The sequence below is a fragment of the Syngnathus leptorhynchus genome, chromosome 3 (genome assembly GCF_054491065.1).
Source record: "Syngnathus leptorhynchus isolate UIUO chromosome 3, UIUO_Slep, whole genome shotgun sequence".
In the NCBI taxonomy this organism is placed as follows: domain Eukaryota; kingdom Metazoa; phylum Chordata; class Actinopteri; order Syngnathiformes; family Syngnathidae; genus Syngnathus; species Syngnathus leptorhynchus.
Genome location: NC_141197.1, coordinates 14,928,397 through 14,948,838, shown reverse-complemented (window position 1 = coordinate 14,948,838; position 20,442 = coordinate 14,928,397). Strand labels below are relative to the sequence as shown.

Sequence of the window (20,442 nt, the reverse complement as noted above, 5' to 3'; positions counted from 1 at the left end):
TTTCACACTTACCACAGATTTAGGAGGTGACTCCGGAATGTGAGACAAGTCAAGAGTGCATGTGGTGTTTTTTTTTTTTTGTCGAGAAGCATCCTCAAGCATAAGTCGTCTTTTTTTTACCCTTCTACAAAGAAGAGCACTTGGGCCACCATTCGTCTTTTGTTGTTGCATAAACACATTGTGTTCAAGCCGCTCCGGAGCGCTCGTGGCAGATGACTTGCACAAGGTCTAAAATTAACACGGGCCAAGTCCAAACTAGGGTTGATTTTCCATTTGGCGCATAAATATCTGAAGGCAAATGTTTGTACTAAAATAGTCCGTGTCATTAAAGACGTAGAGGAGTGTCTTTACCACATTTGATGTCATTTACAGGCTGTCCCAATTTGATAGACGCAGAAACACACTAGCCTGTAGCTCAAGATGGTGCAACAAGTTTTTTTAGCACTGTTTATACTTTGAGAGCCAATCCAGTTCGAGACTGTCTCTATGCTTGAAATTTGTCGCTGGCCGCCAGCTCATCAATGGTGGTGCAGAACAGGGGAACATAATAGACTACAAAAGTTTTGGAGGAAAAAAAAAAAAAGTTATGTGACTTATTCATACTGCTTGTCTATGAAAATGAGCGCAACTTTTTTTTTTCCAGAACCACACGTCATTTGTGTAGCGTTTACCCTTATGAGCGACGCAACCGCGCTTGAGCTCTTGTTTTTAAAGTAAATGTTATTCTTCCAGCAACCCTCCTTTTATGGCTCATGTGTTTATTTTATGTGAACAGAGACACTTTTGTGGATATTTGAGGCATCCTTTCAGAACTAATTCTAATTTTTAAATCAAAGCAAGAGTAAATTGAAAATAATCTAATTTACAAATCAAAGCGAAAGTAAATAGAAAATAATCAGCTTTTTAGAAACGGTTGGATATTTGAATAAACAACTATAATAGTTTGTCTGTGTGGCGAGTTCCAAGCGTCATTGCAACAAAAGAAGTTGTTTTTTTGCCGTCTTATTATGGTTTCCTGCTTGCTTGAAAAAACAAAAATTTGAAAGCTTCAAGGAGTGACAAATGGGCCTTGCAACCCTTACAGCTATTACAATTGAACAGTAGCCGGAGGACATAATCAATCCATTTAGCGGAATTCCAAACCTGACTAGCGCAAAGACGGATATACGGACGCGAGAATTACATTGCACACAACCCGTTTTTATGAAGCTGCGAGTCAGTTCAGTATATTCAAGTTTTGTGTTTCATTGTCATTCATCCAACTTACTTGCAATTCGACAAACTATCAAGGACTGGTTAGTCTTTGAAGTACTAAGCCAAAAGGTATCCAAAATTGGTTGATTTACTCAAGTGGCAGACTTCCTTTGATTTTTCAGACATGGCTTTTCAAGACTTGTTGTTCATTCTACTCTTAATGAACATGCCTATTTCATTATGTTGCTTTGTAAAGCTGGCTTTAGGGTTGGCATTTCCTAAAAAAGCCACCTGTAGTCTCATCTGTCAACTTTTCCTGAAAAAGATTCACCTTAAATATTGCAAAGCCATTAAGAGGGTGATTTAGAATAACAAAAGGCAATATCAAGGGGGCTTCAAAATGATCAGTTGATGATTTAACGGCACAGCAGTGGAAAAACCAACTGCGGCATGTGGCAAAGCATCACATGATGTTGTACTTCATCAGTTTTGGTGAGGTTTCTCGTCTTTCCATATGCAACTCTTAACTCGTTTTATATTGTCTGTGGCACACGTGCTGCTGCTGCCGATAAATCCTTTGCACTGCCTTTGTGAGCAAGCGCTGACCATCTGGGCAAAGCAAGTGCGAGCTTGTGGTTTTCCGAATTCAAAAATTATGTCATTTACACCGGTAGACCATTCAGATTGGGGTGCGTAATGACCTGTTAGCTTGTTACTAGCATGATTTATGCTTTCATGTGGTTCTTAAGATCCAATGCGGTTGCCAAAGATGAACCCATTACTGGTTATTATGGAGGCCACATGCTGCTCCTTCGTATAACTTCCTTCCGAATACATTTCAAGTGCCAGATACTGTATTTTACAACAGGGAGTGGGATTCTCTTCAATATATGCTGCACCAGAAGTTAATTCTCTGGTGTCAGATTGTAAGCTCTAGTTTCAACTCAGCACACACATAAATAAGTAGTCACTCATATTTATCCTGTCATGCTTCCATTGCGGAACGCAATGAAAAGATCTGGTGAAGTACACAAACTCTGTATAAACATCTCTCGGGTCTTTGCTTTCCATCCGAGGGCATGAAAATTTGTAGCTGAAATCGAAACACTTTGAGCAAATTAATGGATTTAAGTGGCGCCTTAAAAGTATCAACAGAGGTTCCGTGCTGTATTTCTTGTTGAGCAATATCCTGAAATTACTGCAAATAACTCAACCCCCTTGAAATAAAGATAACATCACTGTGTGCTTTGCATTATATTATCCGGTTGTGGTCATTCATGTCTTTTATAGGCAATGATAAATTTGAGAGATTCACTCACAAATACAATGTGAATCCCAAGAGAGGACAGTTTTAGAGCACACTGTATCTACCTCAAGACTCAATACAGATACTGTACGCTTGCTAGGGCTGTAGGGGAGTATAGAATTAGTTACACGTTTTTTCACAGGACTAGCTTGGATCATATCTACTCATCTTTTCGGTATTAGGAGAAAAATTGCATCCGAGGAGATACTGAAGGCAGCAAGAAAATGGAACGCAGCAAAAAGGTTGACGAAGGAGTTGGGCACTGCAGTGCCAAAAAGCAACGGCAAAGCAGCAGGCTATGCTAATGTTAGCATCTGTGTTTATTTTTCTCATTTCTGGTTTTAGCTGTGAGTGACCAGAAGTGGTTTATACCCCCCATATGGTTTAGACTAGTAGTACCACCAATAAAAGTGACATACGTAGCCAGTAGAGCCAGGGCGATCTGAGTGGAAAAAGGTGCTTAATGGGGATAACGACTATAATTGTTTTTTAGGCCATACCTTTGAATTACAACTCTGATACTTTGGTTGTGATAAGTAATGATTTGCCTTTTGACGAAGCATGTTGTATTCATAAGTCAATGTAATCCAAGGCATGGTCGTGACTATTCACACAAGCCTTTTCACTCAGGTTGGTTTTGGAACAGCATGTGACAAATCCCACTTGCTCTCCCTCCAGTTACCACAGCATTGGACGGAGCGTTGACGCGGTGGCGTGTGACGCAAAGCTCAGAAGAAGATGGGGTCGGTAACCAGCTGCAGCTCGGTTGAGGCTTGGCAGTTCGCAGGGTGAAAACAACACTGAAAGACCTTGTTCTCCTCTAGCCTCTAAAAGCTGCCCTCCATCTAAACTGGGGTTTGGTGGTGGTGGTGGTGGGGGTGGGTGGGCTACGAGGGCAGGACAGGGCGTGCAAATGTGAGCGGGGGTGCCATCCCGCCGTCACCGAGTCTGCCAAGCACAACATTTACAACAGTAGTGGGATTGTTTCAGAATAAGGTCCTGCTCTCATTTCCATCTTGCTCTCGACTCTACCAGACACGCAAGACTTTCCGCCATCAAATATCTCACCTGTCTTTTTGAGTGGAAACCAGGGTGCCAACTCTCAGGACAAATGGAGAAAGCAGCTGTTTGGCGGGTGTGCAAAGCCAACACGGTTGGCAGGCGTAAGACACGAGATTTGAAAAGGCCGACAACGTTATTACTGGCAATTTTCTCTCCTTGTCATACTCATTTCAACTATGAATGGACTTTGTACACACTCTACTTCTTGGGTAACCATGGCTTGTTTCTGAGCCGAAACCCTGAGAGGTACTTGACAATAAAATTGTACTTAGTTCCCTTTGATTGGTATTCAATTAGTTAGTCAGTACACACTGTGGTTCTTTTCAATCAGTCATGAGTCATGTAAAAGATGTGAATTCTGTTATGGTAGCGAGATTGACTATATTTCTTTTCTTGACGTCATATTCTGCTTTACAACAGTCGCGCCAGGTAAACGTCTGGCATTACCGTCTCCCGGGCCGGGTGTGGAATTGGAAAAAACATTGAGGCCTATTAAGTGAATCATCGGTTAGAATGTCAAAATGCCAGATGAATCTCCGGTGCCTTTGCCAGAACTATAACGACCTTGAGCCGACATTTGAAATCCCTCCCAAACAAAAGTCTGACTGCTGACTGTTTCTTTGTTCACACCTTACATCTGGATCTGCACTCCCGAGTTTGATTCCGCCTTCTGTCATGTTTCAGCTGGTTGGCTACAGCGAGAAGCCTGTCAACTTGCAGATGTTCATCGGAACAGCAGATGACCGTTACCTGAGGCCGCACGCTTTTTACCAAGTGCACCGCATCACTGGGAAAACGGTGGCAACGGCCAGCCAGGAGATTGTGATCACCAGCACGAAAGTTCTTGAAATTCCTCTGCTGCCTGAAAACAACATGTCCGCCAGGTACATGTCACAAGTATTTCTTCCAGACTGCATTTTTCATTTACGAGCTCCCGCCGTGAGGGAAGTCCAACCTTGTTTATGGGCTTCTTCCAATGTGAGCTTTTATGTATTTTTAATTTAAACCAACATAAAGTGGTGAACACCAAAAGAGTAGAGAAATAAACTTTATGTGACTATTTAAGATTCAGCATCAGGACAATATTTGCGTAAGGCCCCGCTTCATTTGTTTACACTGGATTTAAATGGAAAGGATGTGGTCTGGACATTCCCACTCATTTTACATTCTAAATTGAACATAATTCTTCTAAAACCCTGCCGTGCTTGTATATTTTTTTTTCCGGATTTCACAATTTACTGCCAACTGCTTTCCCTTCCTCTTCCCACAGTATCGACTGCGCGGGCATCCTTAAGCTACGGAACTCAGACATTGAACTGCGGAAGGGGGAAACGGACATAGGAAGGAAGAACACACGGGTACGCGTGGTGTTCCGGGTTCACATCCCCCAGCCGAACGGGAAGGTTCTGTCGCTGCAGGCTGCCTCCATTCCTGTCGAATGCTGTGAGTCGTAAACACACACACACACACACACGCTATCAATCACGTTTCTCTCACTGACGTAAGCCACCTTTTCTTTTGGTGAAAATGTAAATATACTTCTGAAATGTCAAAGGTTCTTGTGTATACGTGAACAACGATGACTTAGTAAACCCTCTTTTGTCTGTAACCTCTGCTGCGTCTCGCCCAGCCCAGCGTTCGGCTCAAGAGCTGCCCCAGGTTGACAAATCCAGTCTGACCAGTTGTCTGGTCAGTGGGGGAGAAGAGATGGCCATCACTGGGAGCAACTACTTTCCTGAGTCCAAAGTCATCTTTGTAGAGAAAGGCCCTGGTAAGAGCTTTGTTGTTATTTTTCTAGTAAATAGAGCATTCACTGAGCCAGTCGCTGCCTGCCCCAATTACTATTGTTCTGCTGTGTTAAAATCAAGTTCACACGTGACAGAAAGTAAAGTCGTGTGAGTGGGAGACCCTTTTAAAGATCTCTGAGAGAAATAAGACACACAGGAATGTCTTCAGCTCTTTGAGGGCTATGCGGTGAAGCATAGCGTAGAGATGCAGTGTGATTGAACGGTCAAGTCCAAAACACAGTAGCAAAGGGAAAGCTGGGAAGTGGACTGTTAAAGAAGGTACAATGACTATGAGCCAAGAGGGAATGGAACATGACGATGATGATGATGGTGATGATTGGGGATTGTTTAAACGATCCCCCTCATCTCTACTAATCTGCCCGCTTTAGTTCAGAAAGGCCCTGATTGGAGTAATTGTCGGAATGGAAGAAATAAGAAAGAATGGAAGGCAGTGACTGAAATTTTTCCATTTTCCCTAACTGAAAAACAACAGAAGTTGTGTGATTATAGGATGGTACCATAAATGGCTTGAGTCTGACACTGATCTCTTGCCTCCGAGCACATGTGATCTAATTAGGGAAAATTAGACTTTTCGTTTGTAGATTTTTAGTCAAGCCTGATGATTTCAGAACAAATTCAGAGGAATACTTTGAGAAGTCAAGACTAAGTCCAGACCAAGACATTGAAAAGTTGAGAAGATTCCAGACTTTGTGGAACTCAGACCATTTCAGGCCAAGACTTGGATAAATTGAGACCACATCTAGACAAAGACTGTTAGGGGCTTGAGACAAAATCTAGGCCAAGACTAGTCCAGATCTGGACTTTGATGTCCAGCCCAAGACTTTGAAGAGTCGACACAACTAGATCAAGATCTAAGGAAGCCTTTTGGATAAAAACTGACATGTTTTGAAACAAACAAGAAAAGTCGAGTGTCCTTATTTCACCTGTTGCAGATTAGCAATGAATTGTTTTCCTCATTGGATAGCACTGATAAACAATTAATAAAATTATTCTACTATTTGCGTACACACATCTTTAGTATTTCCTTCGAAAAGAATAGTAAAATAACCACACTATATCAGACATTCAAGCTAAGACTAAATAAAATATATCAACTTTACAAGGATGGAAGTGTTTATAAATGAGACTAAGCACCGACTGCTGAGCGGTGACAGACACACTCACGCTAACTCGGTTTTCACCGTTTTTTTTATCTTAAGTAAAAGACAAACTTTACTTATTTGATCATCTGGCACAGAAGTCGCATCTGCCCGATCCGAGTCATTGTCTTAGCCAGGTATGAGCTTCTTGTTGGTGCTTGTCGTCTGACGGAGCATGTGGGGCCCTTGCTCCAGCCTGTTGAATGTCAACAAGACGTGAAGCAATAATGCACTGCTGTCAGCTGCCAAGACATTCAAGGTCATTTCTTCATCTGGAAAGAAAATGTTTCTCTCAGTGGATACGTTACGGTCTACTGCATTACCACATTCAATGCATTGGTTCTTATCTTCGATTACAATTACGGGAAGGTTAGCTTTAAAGCTACAGAAAAGTGAAAAGACTAAAATGTTCCTGAGATTAGAGAGTAGACTCAAGGGACACAAATCCTCACCCTCCGTGCTGTTGCGGGAATTATGAAGGAACCCTTTGGTGTTTTGGGGAAGACGCTACGCACGTGCAGACTGCGGTAACATCATTAAAATACGGCGGCCTTCAAATAATGTAGCTCGAATCTACATTCTGTACTAACATAGCAAGTCAAATAAACTTTGAGTCAATGGTTGCAGTGTCTTCCAACCACAGGGGCCTGTCAGTGTTCCCTACCATGTCTAGCCAAATAATTAAATCCATCATAGGAAAACGGCAAAGGATGTTTTTCAGCAGTTTAAATAAATACAGTGATTCCACTGTGCTCTTTAAAATGTCAGCCAGGCAAGACAAATAGGAGGATTATTTGGACATTTGATTGTGAATCAGGCCGTCACCACGAAGGTTTTCTCCACGTGGACTATCAAAGGACACGTCAATAACAAATTGTGTGGTCCCTTGACCCATTCGATTGTGCAGATGGTAAACGTATTTTTTTTTTCTCCCCTCTTTTTTCATGACTGTCTTCTAGATGGGCGGCCACAGTGGGAAGTGGAAGCCAAAATCATTCGGGAGCAAACTCAAGGCGTGAGTAGTCTTTAAGTGACCTAAACTGTAAATCGAGTGGAACGCAATCTGGTCCACCTCTGATTTTCTTGCATTTCTATCCAAATACTTTCTGTTCAGCGGAAATTCTGAATAATTTTTTGAAATTAATTCAATAGTATTAAAGCATCAATACAAACTATTTCACACACAAAAGCAGAATCTTAAAATGGTAAAGACAAATGTGGGGAGGTAATCCATATCCCACGTGTTTAGACTCACTGTCACACTGTATACACATCAACTGGTAATGTAATGTAAATTGTAAAAGTAAAACATACATTAAACTCTTCTTTTAGATTACTAGTGACAAGCATTGGCAGCTAATCAGTCTCCAGCTTTTAGGTAATGCGAAAAACTAATGTAGTGGTCGACACGCAAGTGCTACTTCTTGGAATAAGAGAATGGACTAGCCAGTCAAATCAAAAGTTCACACAATACCGGCTGCGAGCCTGATCATCTGCTCTGGAAGGGGAACAAAAGGAAACCACCCTGGAAAAAAGTTGTAAGAATGCAACCATGACTAAAAAGAAGCAATCATCCACATGACCACTGATGGTCATCATGTCACTGAACATTGACTAATTATGTGAGGTGCACCAAAACATGCTATTGGTTGAACCACCAAAATCGAAGTTTCACCGTCCAGATTTTTTGTTGGCAAGTACATGGAGTTGAAATAATGTGCATTGTTTTGCTTTTCCCTACAGTCGTGTATTGTCGTGGAAGTCCCTCCCTACCACAGTAAGACGGTGAGCTCGGCTGTGCAAGTGCAGTTTTATGTCTGCAATGGAAAACGAAAAAGGAGCCAATCCCAACGCTTCACTTACCTTTCAGGTGATCTTAAAAAAATAGTAACTTTAGTTATTTTTCGATATTTTTTTGAAGTGTTGCAATTTCTATATGCTCTTGAACCAATTGCATTTCTGCACAGACATGATGCAATCCTTTTTGTTTGTGGCTTCCTGTTTCATCACACGCTAATAGTTCTAGAGTACATTTAAGACGGCAGCACACTATTGTATCACGAAACCATTTTGAACCTGACTGTGACGCAGTGGAGTACCACAATGACACAAACACCTGCTCGCTGTTGATTTTGTCAAACCTTCTCTAACTCCAAAGCCTCTTTTCCTCTTTAGTCTTTTTCTGCTCAATGTAGTGGGCGGAGAATTCTGAGACTCTAATGCCAACATTTGAGTGTCTCCCGGTGTGTGTGTGTGTGTGTGTGTGTGTGTGTGTGTGTGTGTGTGTGTGTGTGTGTGTGTGTGACTATACACGACATCGCGCCCCTCCACCCACCTGCTCTCTCTATTTGCGAGCACGCCCACTCAGGCAGTTCCTGTTCCTGTTCTCTTTTGACAGTTCGGGGCAGCCAATGACAGCAGAGCAGAGTAAACCCTGCTCTGTTTGCTCGCAAAAGCAGGTTTGCTGACACCATCAGAGGCACCGCAGACACCACCTGCTTTATTGTGTGTGTTTGCGTGTGGGTGTAGGGGGTGGTGGTCTTCTAATAAGTCATGTTTCCTGTCTAATAGGTCATATTTCCTGTCTTGTTGTGAGCGGAGTCGTAACGATCTGTCATTTAGTCCGTTTAACAAAGTCACACAGGAAAGGAAATTTACTATTAGAAAAAAATAAATGTATCCTGTTGTAATAAAAGTCTTTTCACGTCAACATCAGATTATTGTAGATGTGTCGGGACGATAGCTTTTTTTTAACCACTCGTCCCTCCATCCCAGAGGCATGATGGGGTGAGTCGAGGGCGTGAGATCAATGAACTTGTTTGTTCTATTGCTCTGGTCCGTGCTGGGGGGCATTCGGGCATTCAGCCTGTCACACAGCATTTCACGTGATGCCGTCCAGACTGACCGACAGGACAGCATATGCTCGCCCTCTGAGTCTGAGCTGAATGAAAATACTAATAACTGTCCTGTTCATTGTGTAAATGGAAAACGTGGCTTTTATTTAAATTTGAATTTTCTATCTTTCTGTCAGTCCAACGTAGTAGGAACACTTTGGGGAAAGACATATTTTGAATAAAACCAGAGAAATGTTCTGAGAAATGATCATTGCAGCTTGAAAAGTACCAACTTGATGGATGTACACTATCTCCTTCTTTCTCCTAATCTTTAGTGATGGTGAAGCAGGAGCACCGGGATGAGTTGGAGCATCCGGCTGTACCTGCCATGTCCATGCCTCTGACACACACTGCCAGCCTGGTGCGCCCTCAGCTGCCTTCCCCCGATCAGGGCCACCCATCGGATAACCTTCTGTCCACCTCCCCGCACGGCCTGGCCTCGAGCTCGGGACCCGTCCTGCTGCCCCTGCAGTCTCCCTGCCCCACACTGGGCTCCCCGTCCTTCCAGCACCTGCCTCACCTCCAGGGTCGCGGTTTGCACCACGCCCCCGCTGACTGCCACATGCCGTTCCATCCGAGCTCCTCTCCTGTTCCCCTTCCTGCCTCCTCCTCGCCCTCTCGGGCCGCTTACCAGCCCATGCAGCGCAACCAGAGTCACGCTCACAACCTGTCCTTCAACGGTCAATCCAGCCTTTCTCCTCAAAGCTACGACAGGATGCCTTTCCAGCAGAGTCCCGGTGCGGTGTCACACCCGCTGGGCATGGGGATGGTGTATTCTTCCTCCCCGTGCTCGTCCCCGTCGACGCCCGTGTCGTCGGGCCCCATTGCCGGTTCCCCACAGGGCCACCAACCACTCCTGGCCCCCTCATCCCCTCACCTTCACACGCTTAGAGGCTACCACTGCTCCCCGAATCCCTCTCAGGTGTCTTCACCTACCGGCCACCCACTCGTGGGGCCCCACACTTCCCAGCTGCAGCGGGCCATGGCCTACCACCCAGCGAGTCAACGCTCAGCCTCCTGCCCCACGCCGTCCACCGCCCCTCCTCCGCATATGATCCCATCGGCCCAATCGGGGCCTTCATCCCCTCAGCTCCACTCACTGCCCTACCAGTCCCCCACTTCCTCTTCGCCAGGTAACAGTCCCTTGGGCCCCTTGCAGCATCCGCACTCAGGACAACCTTCTCCTCAGGCGGCTAGCCCAGTCATGGCCGGCTTGTCCCCGACCGCTACGGGGCCTTTAGTGCACCCGCTAAGTCCCCCCCAGGGGCCTTTCACATCAGAAGTCGAGAGGCTGAACATCAAAGAAGAGCCAGAGGACAGGGAGCCCAACTTCCGCACGCTAGGCCTACAAGACATCACGCTGGATGATGGTAAGATATTCAACTGATATTTACTAAAGTGGAAACTAACAGATTGGAGTTCAAATATGGTTTTGTGCCAGTAATTGCAAAAAAGGGAGACACAACAACCAGTTGATTCTCAGCTGAAATTGGCATGCATCATAGTCAGGTTGAAGAGCAGGCACATCAGAGTTCAGCTGCTTTCCAGATGAATCTTTGAGAGATAGTCAAGGCCATTCATAACAAGTGCTTGCATAGATTACAGCAAGCGTCCACGTCTAAAACAAGACACCGCTCGGGGATTCAATTACATCATGTGACATGCGAGGCAAAGCCATACCCCATGATGTAAAACAATACTCGTCAGCATCACTTTATGTTCTGTGAGCTAAATCCTTGGTGTTTGATTACAGTGATAGGGTTTCATCTGTCAGTGTGGCCACAGACTGAGAGGCAGGACTTTATTGATTACGAAAGACCCACAGGGCTGATAAGCGAAGCATCAGATTAAAGGCTCCAATTCTATTAAATCTATGGCGGACATTAGGAGACTAATTACCTCCACCAGACGAGGGGTTACGCTTGTCATTTGTTAGCTTCGACTATCGTAAATCTATTCAATTCTAGCTCCGATCTGGATAAAGTTGCAGAACGAGGAATATAAGTTTGTCATGAATAGTCCGGTCCAGCAAAAACAGATTGCGTGTGCTGCCGTGGTTGTTGATCCTGTGTACATGTGTGTGTTTTCACAAGTCTAATTGGGATGCTCAAGAGAACATGTTGATTTAACAATTAGCAGTCAACTCAGTGCAAAGCATGATACCGCTGGCTTTTACCCCCCCAGGATTTCTTTTATCTGAAGTACATGTCTCCAAACAGCCCCTTATCTGCCTGTCAGGAACTTGGCTAGTTTGCCATATTCAAATCAGGGTCGTACAGGGTGGGGGGTGGGGGGGTTAATAAATAGCCTGTCGAGATTCTGTTGTTACATTGTGTGCTAGCACGGGTCAGCCTAATTAACACAGGCTGCTTGTCAATAAGTCATGTGTGAAAATCCAGTGAGGTTCATCGGGGAGCTGTGTTTATGCAAGCGCACACGCCACTGAGTTGGCTGTGTGCAAGGTAAAAAAAATAAAATAAAAGCTTTTATTTTGAACATGGCCATTAAAGTGCATTCACGTTTGCGGGGTTTCTTCCATTTGTTTCTGACACACTTGCGTATTTTCCGGAAGAGAAAAGTACATTCGCAGGCTGTGCTCTTTTACGAAAAAAGTTTGAGAGTGACACAGTTCAGCCGGGAATGTGAGCTCCCCCTTTGAGCCTGTGGCTAAAAATAGCTTTGTGTGCCAGCCCGGCTCTGTAGGCCATGTTTTGAAGTAGCAACATGGAGCCTGGCCCCGCTCTGTTTTTAAGAGGTCACTGCCTGCTCACTAAGTAAGATCAGATTCACTCTGTGCCACTGACGGACACAGCATCACTAAGTGTATTCACCAGCCCTCCATGGAAGACTTTCTGCTGAGTCATGACTAAAAGTACGTTTACATGGCAACAAACAGGTGTTTCTCTCTAAATGATGCCTGGTCAATAATGGCTGTTGATTTCGCACACGCGCAACTGCTTGGCTGAAAGTCTCTTGAAAGGCAACTCAAAATTGTACCTGAATCAATGTAACCAATTTTTGCAAAAAGTTAAATACAACTGAACTGCAACATATGTAAGTAGATATTGCTAATTGTTAATTGATGGTTATGTTCTGCAACAGGTAGATTTTTTTTCAGAAATCTCATAACTATACATTACAACGCATAGTAAAATAAGTATAGGGCAAGCTTTTCATACGTCAAAATTAAAATATACATATAGACTGCGCTCTGCACGAGAATTGCACTCGAAACGTAAATAGGACCCGGAGTGTGTGTAGAAAAACTGCCCTCGTTAGCTAGCAGATGGCCCTCGTGACGCACAGGCTTGTGTAGAGAAAAAAAAAAAAGACAGAGAGAGAGGGACAGGGAGATTTTGTGTCTTTAAGGCTAACCTTTTAATATTGTTGTGAAGAAAAATATTTTTTCATTGTTTGGAACTCCTCCTTCCATGCTGTTGTCGTATTTAGCGCAACAATGTTACCAAAACGAGTTGCTGGAATTATTAACCACTGAAATGAATGAGCCATACCCAACCCATTTCTATTTTGTTGCAGTATTGTGTGTGTGTGTGCGTGAGTGTGTATGGCACACAAAACCACAGACACACAGGAGGTAAGGTGACAGACTGACAGACAGATGGGCGGACAACTTTAACGTCCAATCACTCAGCACGGCACCACGGCCGAGACACTCAATTTGGAACGTTCTCAGCTTCAGACGTACAAAATGAAGCACAGCTGCTCTTTTTTCAAAACGTGCCACTTTCTGCACGTAATGAAGTGTACAATTGCGTAGACAAGAAATACTTGTTACGTTATCATCCGCATAGGTCTTTCTGTTTGTCCTACTCAGCTGCCATAATAACAGAAGGTCCGCCTCAGACAGATCGTCGTGGCACAAATGTACACACAGCAAGTGAAGCGTATAGACGACTGACATCAAAGCTATCACTGAACCAATGTTTATCGCCGTGAAAATCTGCCATACACAAATTGTCTAACTAAAACTTTTTTTTTAACCAAGTGTTACTTTCCCCACATGCTTCAACCATATTTAAACTTAATGTAATGTTAGGGTTAGAGCTAGGGTTGGGGTTGGGTTCGAGCTAGGGTTGGGATTAGGGTGAGAGCTAGGGTTAGGGCTAAGGTTAGAGCTGGGGTTAGGGTTGGGGATAGGGTTAGGGCTAAGGTTAGGGCTAGGGTTAGGGATAGAGCTAGGGTTGGGGTTAGGGGTTAGGAACCTTCGCTTGTGATACATGGATGATACATACACTATATGTTTTAATGGAGCAGCTCAAGCTAATAGACCCAACTCTAACCCCAGCTCTGTCTTTGGCCCTATCCCCAACCCTAGCCCTAACTCTCACCCTAATCCCAACCCTAGCTGGAACCCTAACCCCAACCCTATCTCGTACCCCAACCCTAGCTCTGACCCCAACTCGAACCCTCACCCTAGCCCTATCCCCAACACTCGCTGTAACCCTATCCCTCACTGTAACCCCAGCTCTGACTTTGGCCCTAACCCCAACCCTTGCCCTGACCCTATCCCCAACTCTAACCCTAACTCTCTCCCTTATCCCAACCCTAGCTCGAACCCTAACCCCAACCCCAAACGTAGCTCTGACCCCAACTCGAATCCTAATCCTAGCCCCAACACTCGCTCTAACTTTATCCGTCACTCTTACCCCAGCTCTGACTTTAGCCCTAACCCCAACCCTAGTCCTGACCCTTTCCCCAACTCTAACCCTAACTCTCTCCCTAATCCCAACCCTAGCTCGAACCCTCACCCCAACCCTATCTCCTACCCCAACCCCAACTCTGACCCCAACTCGAACCCTAACCCCAAGGGTTGGGGATAGGGTTAGAGCTGGGGTTAGAGCTAGGGTTGGGGATAGGGTTAGGGCTAGGGTTGGGATTAGGGTTCGAGCTAGGGTTGGGGTTAGGGTTAGCGCTAGGGTTGGGGATAGGGTTAGGGCTAGGGTTGGGATTAGGGTTCGAGCTAGGGTTGGGGTTAGGGTTAGAGCTAGGGTTGGGGATAGGGTTAGGGCTAGGGTTGGGATTAGGGTTCGAGCTAGGGTTGGGGTTAGGGTTAGCGCTAGGGTTGGGGATAGGGTTAGGGCTAGGGTTGGGATTAGGGTTCGAGCTAGGGTTGGGGTTAGGGTTAGAGCTAGGGTTAGGGATAGAGCTAGGATTGGGTTAGGGTTGGGGATAGCTAGGGTCTATCCTTAGTTATCAAACTGCCACCCAAAAATATACTGAACTCCCATGAATTTATTGAGTGCCAGGTTAATTGAGAGCATTCAGATAATTTTGTTTAATAATCACGAAAGTACAGAAAAGTACTTTTTAGTAACATATTTCTTTTGCTGCCTCTGTGCGTGAGTGAGTTCACTAATAGATTTGTCTAGCAAACCACTTGATTGGCTGGCATTCAAAGAACCTTGGAAACAGGATGGAAAAAAACATGTTTCCATCAAATTAAAGCCAATGACAAACATTCGCGGCTCTGTTCCCCTTTGAAAGAAATGGAAAAGGACGTCATGTGTCATCTTTCCATACCATGAAGGTCTCACAGATGGGCAAACGCTTGGGAAAACGGTCCCAGTGCTTCCTTACCCTTTCAGACAGGAGGATGGAAAGACCTCCATGAGCACGCACATACTAAATTCAAACCATGCTTGCGTTGTTCCTCAAATGCTAAACACGTTGTTGCGGAGAAATGCATACAATGAACATAATCTGTGTGGGCGTCACGTGAATGCGATGCAGTAAACGTGAGAAGATGTGCACTGATGATTTTGTTTTGTCGACTTGGAATGATGACATGTCGGAACAGAAGTTACAATTAGCTGTCAGGAGACAATTGTCACACACTGTGACGTGATTATCTTCTATAATAGGTACTTAAAGGCTTAAGGACATTGTCGGTCTTTATGACAGTTGTTGGGGACTGTTTTACCGCTAAGTACAAAAGACAAAGTTATTCAACAGTTTACTAGGCAAGAATCACAAATATGGGCAACTTCAAGAAAGCCACTTTGGGCAAAGAAATGATTTTTCTAAAGAGGACAACATCGATTTGAAAAAGACGTCATTACAAAGCCCTGCAAAGTGGAAACTCTCCTCAGATACCCCCCCACCCCTTTTTTTTTTTTGCGGGCAAATCAAGCCTCTTCCGCGCAAAGCTTTTCCATTGTGGCTCTTTCTTTCCTTAAACCGGGTCTCAACAGACACATTTCAGAATGGTGGCATAGTCAGTTGGTCACTGCACATAAGTGAAAATGAAGACTGCTTAATGTGGAACATATTGCAGAGAGCGCTGGCTTTTTGGAGAGGGTATCAACGGTGGTTCATAAATCTGACTTGTCATCAGCATTTCTCAAGATGAAACCCAGCGGCAATGAATGGAAAGAGTAGTAGAGGGCTTAAAATTGAACCCTGTGGAACGCCATAAGATTCAAACCAATCCAGAATGCTACTACAAATACGCTTGTATATTTCAAACCTCAACATCACGTCTAGTATTTGCCGTCTTCTTGCTGTAAAAAAAGCAGGGACATTTATTTTCTATACCAGCTCAATGTGAAACGTCTATTTTCCTGAGATTTATGCAATCAACTGAAGCTGTGGATTGCCTCATAGTATTTTGCAAATAGGAAGCCCCCCCCCTGCAAGTCATCTGTAGAGGGTCTCCCTCCGGTTCAGGGGAAAGACTTTTACCAGTAAATGTGTGAGTGGGGCAACAGTAAACCAAACTTCAGTCTCCACTCAAATCTCTCTTTCGTTTGTGGCTTTTCTGGTACTGAATTCAATAGAATCTGTTGATGATGTCAAATGTCACAAAGTTACCTTTGCAGTACACTCATTGAGCAGTCATAGGTCAGAGCTTATGACGCATGACATTTCTGATAAAGGAAACAATCCCATACAGTGGAAGTCTAAACGGGGTGTCACAACGTTTTCTCAATGAACAAGTTTAAATTTGGCTCAGTGGAAAAATTAGTGATTGTTTCTGCAGACACCCACTGACCACTTTGATCGTCACACGTTTGTCACATATTTGTGTGAATAAAACAAACTGCCTTCTTTTAACCCTCTGTACACCTTGCTTTCATTTGGAAATGTATTCTTATATAATATTCCATTCTGTGCTAATACAAATTAGACTTGACCAGGGTGGGGACTTTGGTGTCATTTAAGTTTTTGTTCCATTTATCTTTTGTAAATATATCAACAAACATAAAACATTGAATGATACCGTTTAGCTTTATAGTGGCAACTTTTGGACAGTTGAAATTTATGGAACCTTTACTGGGAGCACTCTGGATGACTTTAGAACCTGTCTAGTAGTCAAATTAAGCCTCTGTACTTCTTATGGTGTTCCGCAGGGCTCAATGATAGGGCCTCATCTTTTTTATATATATATTTAATGCCCCTTTTGAAAAAGAAATGTAGTTCTGACAAGGAGCAAATTACTTAAGGGTAAAATAACTTTGCTACAACGGGATCTGCATTAAGCTATAAATGAAATTTTGACACAAATGTTTTCACTTGATTCATCTTTTTTTTTTTTTTTACACATGGTTATAAAGTTGATCTTTAGTTTCTTGGGGTACTCTGAAAGTCGCATTAAACATATAACCATGAGTAGTTATGTTTTCAAATATATGCATCGTCGCACACAAGCCCAGTGCGAGCGTGTGGTTGGGTTGACATAGGGGAGGGAGGAAGAGGCCTCCCACGCCAACAGGATGACACGGCCCATGGTGGCCAGGCACGGAAAAGCATAACTTGAGCTTGTTGCATGTTACTTGAACATTTAGTGGCAATGATTAGAAAAAAATCACTTTAAAGTTAGAATAGCATATATTTCATTCCATACGCAATGTGCCACCCTCCTCTACAAATCCTTGTTGAGCAGCTTTGAGGAATGACTTTTCTTCAAATGAGTTACGGCACGCGGGGTCATGTTTTGCCGCGTTTTTTTTTTTTAAGGTGACGACAGTGCAAAGGAAGGCAAAAAGAATGCAATGCGTGCTTCCTTTACCAGCCGACAGACAAGCTGGAGTCGTCCTCCAATACCAAACCAGTCCATCCAGCCTCATCGCCGACATGCCGCCACACGGGAACGAGTTACACGTTCGACTTATTCGTACAAGCGAATGACATGTTGGATTTAGTTCGCAAAACGTCTCTTAGCTGATTGGCTGAGAAAATTCATGAGCCTTAATGTCAGGAAACATTTCAGAATTAAAAGAGAAAATATAAAAAATCCAAGTTTAGCTGTCGTATTCTGGAATTTCAATTCTGTCATTTTATAGGGGGAAAAAAAAGTGTCAAAAGTTAGAACAATATTCTCTAAAGCAATTTTTCAAATGAGAAAAACATGCACAACAATGTTTTCATTCTTTCTTTTCCGCAGTTAACGAGATCATCGGCCGAGACATGTCACAGTCACCCAGCGGCCGTGGCGCCGTCCGAACGGCCCACGGCACACAGTCGTAGCCATCTGACCGGATGGCAGTCACAACACCAGGGTACTTCAACTCCCACCCGTGCAACACCTGTCAGGCCTGCTCAATATACTGTATACATGCTTCAAGAGCATGAATGTGGGTGATTGGATTTTTCACAAAATCACCCTTTTTGAAACGATCAAAGCATTTACCATCCCTTTGAGGAGAAGAAGCAGCAGCTCAACATTCCGCAACTGTCAATCACATGGACATCACTTACGCCCCCTGCTGGCAATACATGTTGTTTTTCTTGATATATAGATGCCATAAATTGGCAGGAGATAACTTTTTTTTTTTATTAGAGAAAGTTCCACCCTATACTCCTTAAACATAGTTGCTTGGCACTTAGATGTCAGCAGATGGCGCCAAAGTGATATTTTTACATTAGGGATGGCTTTGGCCTGAGCGCAAAAATATCAAGATAGGTTCAAAAGAAAAATGACAGATGCCGAACCGCGAATGAGCAAGGTCACTGTATTATTTATCACTATTACCTGGTACTATTGAATGGCAGCAAAGTTCCCTTTCCAACCAAATGACCTGAAATCTCCATTTTATTCACAAGATACAAGATGGCTGCTCATTTTCTCTGTGCAATAATTTGAAAGAAAAAAAAAAAACTCTCCCCAGTGTGCCTTGTTTGCAATGAGACAAAAGTATTTTCTAATAATATAGTCCATAAAATGTCCAAGGTCTGGATGTGAAGATTTTTTTTAAAACAAAACCAACCCCAGCAATATCACTTGAACTGGACCATTTTTTTTCCCTGCTGGTCTTATGATGATAACGATGATGATGATGAGTCTATGCATTCACCTTCAGCCTAATAAGCCTTCAAAAGCCCGAAATATGAAACCTGTAGCGCAGGGGTGGGCAACCTGTGGCTCGTTGGCCATATATGACCCACCAGAGCAAATGATCTAAGCCCGACCACCTCATTGTTTTTTTGAGGAATTCACAACGGCTCTCAGATGACTTAATGAGAACTGAGGAAACCCACCCCTGACAGAAACCTTGAGACAGCCAAGGCCCATATTGTGCGTGTGTGTGTGTGAGAGAGAGAGAAAGAGAGAGAAGTGTCGAGTCCTATTTTAAAGCACACGTGTATCTAAGGCTATGCAAAGTACAATAAATATGACAAAGGAGTTACTTTAACTTCACAGCAGCAGAATGACAATTTTTTTTAGGATGCCTTAACTCGTTTTGTTAGTGTGTTGTTGGATTTTTTTTTTTCCAGGGGGCGGGTCGTTTTTATGTTGGTTGTTTTATAAAGCATCAAAACAAATCAAGAAACAGTGTCATCTTCGGCCGCAACCAAAGAGTGAACAATACAGCGTGTTCCCACTTGACAAAAAAAAAAAAACTGTACTCAACTCTATTTTTGATACAAATGGATGTCATGTCATTCCTTAAAAAAAAAGATTGGGGACATACTGTATGAATATTGAACTCGATAAATAGATATATGACAAATAAAAAGGATGACACGTATATGACGTTGACAGCCTTTGCAGCTTGTTTTGTTTTGTTTTGTTTTCCTTTCATGTGTTACCCCATCTGTATACAAACTGTTTTGTACAGAAATTTAAAAAGGGAAATGCAGGTTTAGCTGATGTTTACCAAGCCTTGTATTGTCAACAGTTGTATATTTTGTATGTTAAAGGATTTTTTTTTTTTTTTTTGGTAACTTCTACGACTGCAGTGCTTTTGGAAATTATTCAAAGGGAATAACTTGCATCATGCTGTAGGTTTTCAAAAGTAGTGACTATCAATAAAATGACAAAAAAAAAACTTGGCCCTGTCTATTTTTCACTGATTTTCACTCAATTTCTTTTTTCCTTTATGCAGTCATTCATTGATGTATTTCAACTTTTTTTGTCACAAAAAACATTATCTATATATATATATCTTTTTTTTAATAAAAAAAAATGTCAGTTAACAAATACTGCATGCAGACAAACCGTTTTTGCTACTGCTCATGAGCTGGAGCCTATCCCAGTTGATTTACACAGTGGACTGTTTGCCAGCCAAAAGCTGAAATAAAAATGACCACAAAGTAGGCCCACTTTTGAGCTAACATAGCTTGCCTGGAGCCGCGCTATGTAGACATAGAAAACGAAGTGCTCACTCATCTATAACATTTTTATTTTTAACACTTATTCACAATTCTTATATATATATATATATATATATGGCAAAGAAAAATATGGAGAAAAATATGTATGTATGTGTGTATGTATATATATATATATATATATATATATATATATATATCTCCTCCCTTATTGGAGGTTTAACAATAGGAGTGCTAGTGTTGCACTCTGGCTAATTTAGGCACTTTGTGGGGCAAAAGTAGGGGGGGGGCAAAATCAGTAGTTTTGTCACACAAAGTCAAAAAGTGGCCTTGTTGTCCTTAACGTTTTCATTGGAGCTGTGGAGTCCAAACGGAACGCAAAAGTTGGTTCATCGCACATTTTTATGCAACAATACGAAATCCAGAGGTGAGGTCTGATTTCTCCAATTGCAGAATAGCGTGCATTT

The 20,442-nt window shown here is 43.0% G+C and overlaps 1 protein-coding gene across 1 annotated transcript in view; it reads left to right on the top strand.

Moving 5' to 3' along the window:
* The window catches only part of nfatc3a (nuclear factor of activated T cells 3a), a 38,859-nt gene extending 19,150 nt beyond the window's left edge, over window positions 1–19,709 (top strand). Inside the window, exons 4-10 of the mRNA XM_085906749.1 lie at window positions 4,247–4,446; window positions 4,833–5,005; window positions 5,193–5,333; window positions 7,469–7,524; window positions 8,253–8,379; window positions 9,679–10,773; window positions 17,808–19,709. Coding sequence (XP_085762875.1) covers window positions 4,247–4,446; window positions 4,833–5,005; window positions 5,193–5,333; window positions 7,469–7,524; window positions 8,253–8,379; window positions 9,679–10,773; window positions 17,808–17,890 — 1,875 coding nt within the window. The 3' untranslated portion in view covers window positions 17,891–19,709. The remainder of the gene's footprint in view (window positions 1–4,246; window positions 4,447–4,832; window positions 5,006–5,192; window positions 5,334–7,468; window positions 7,525–8,252; window positions 8,380–9,678; window positions 10,774–17,807) is intronic.
* The last annotated feature ends 733 nt before the right edge of the window (window positions 19,710–20,442 follow it).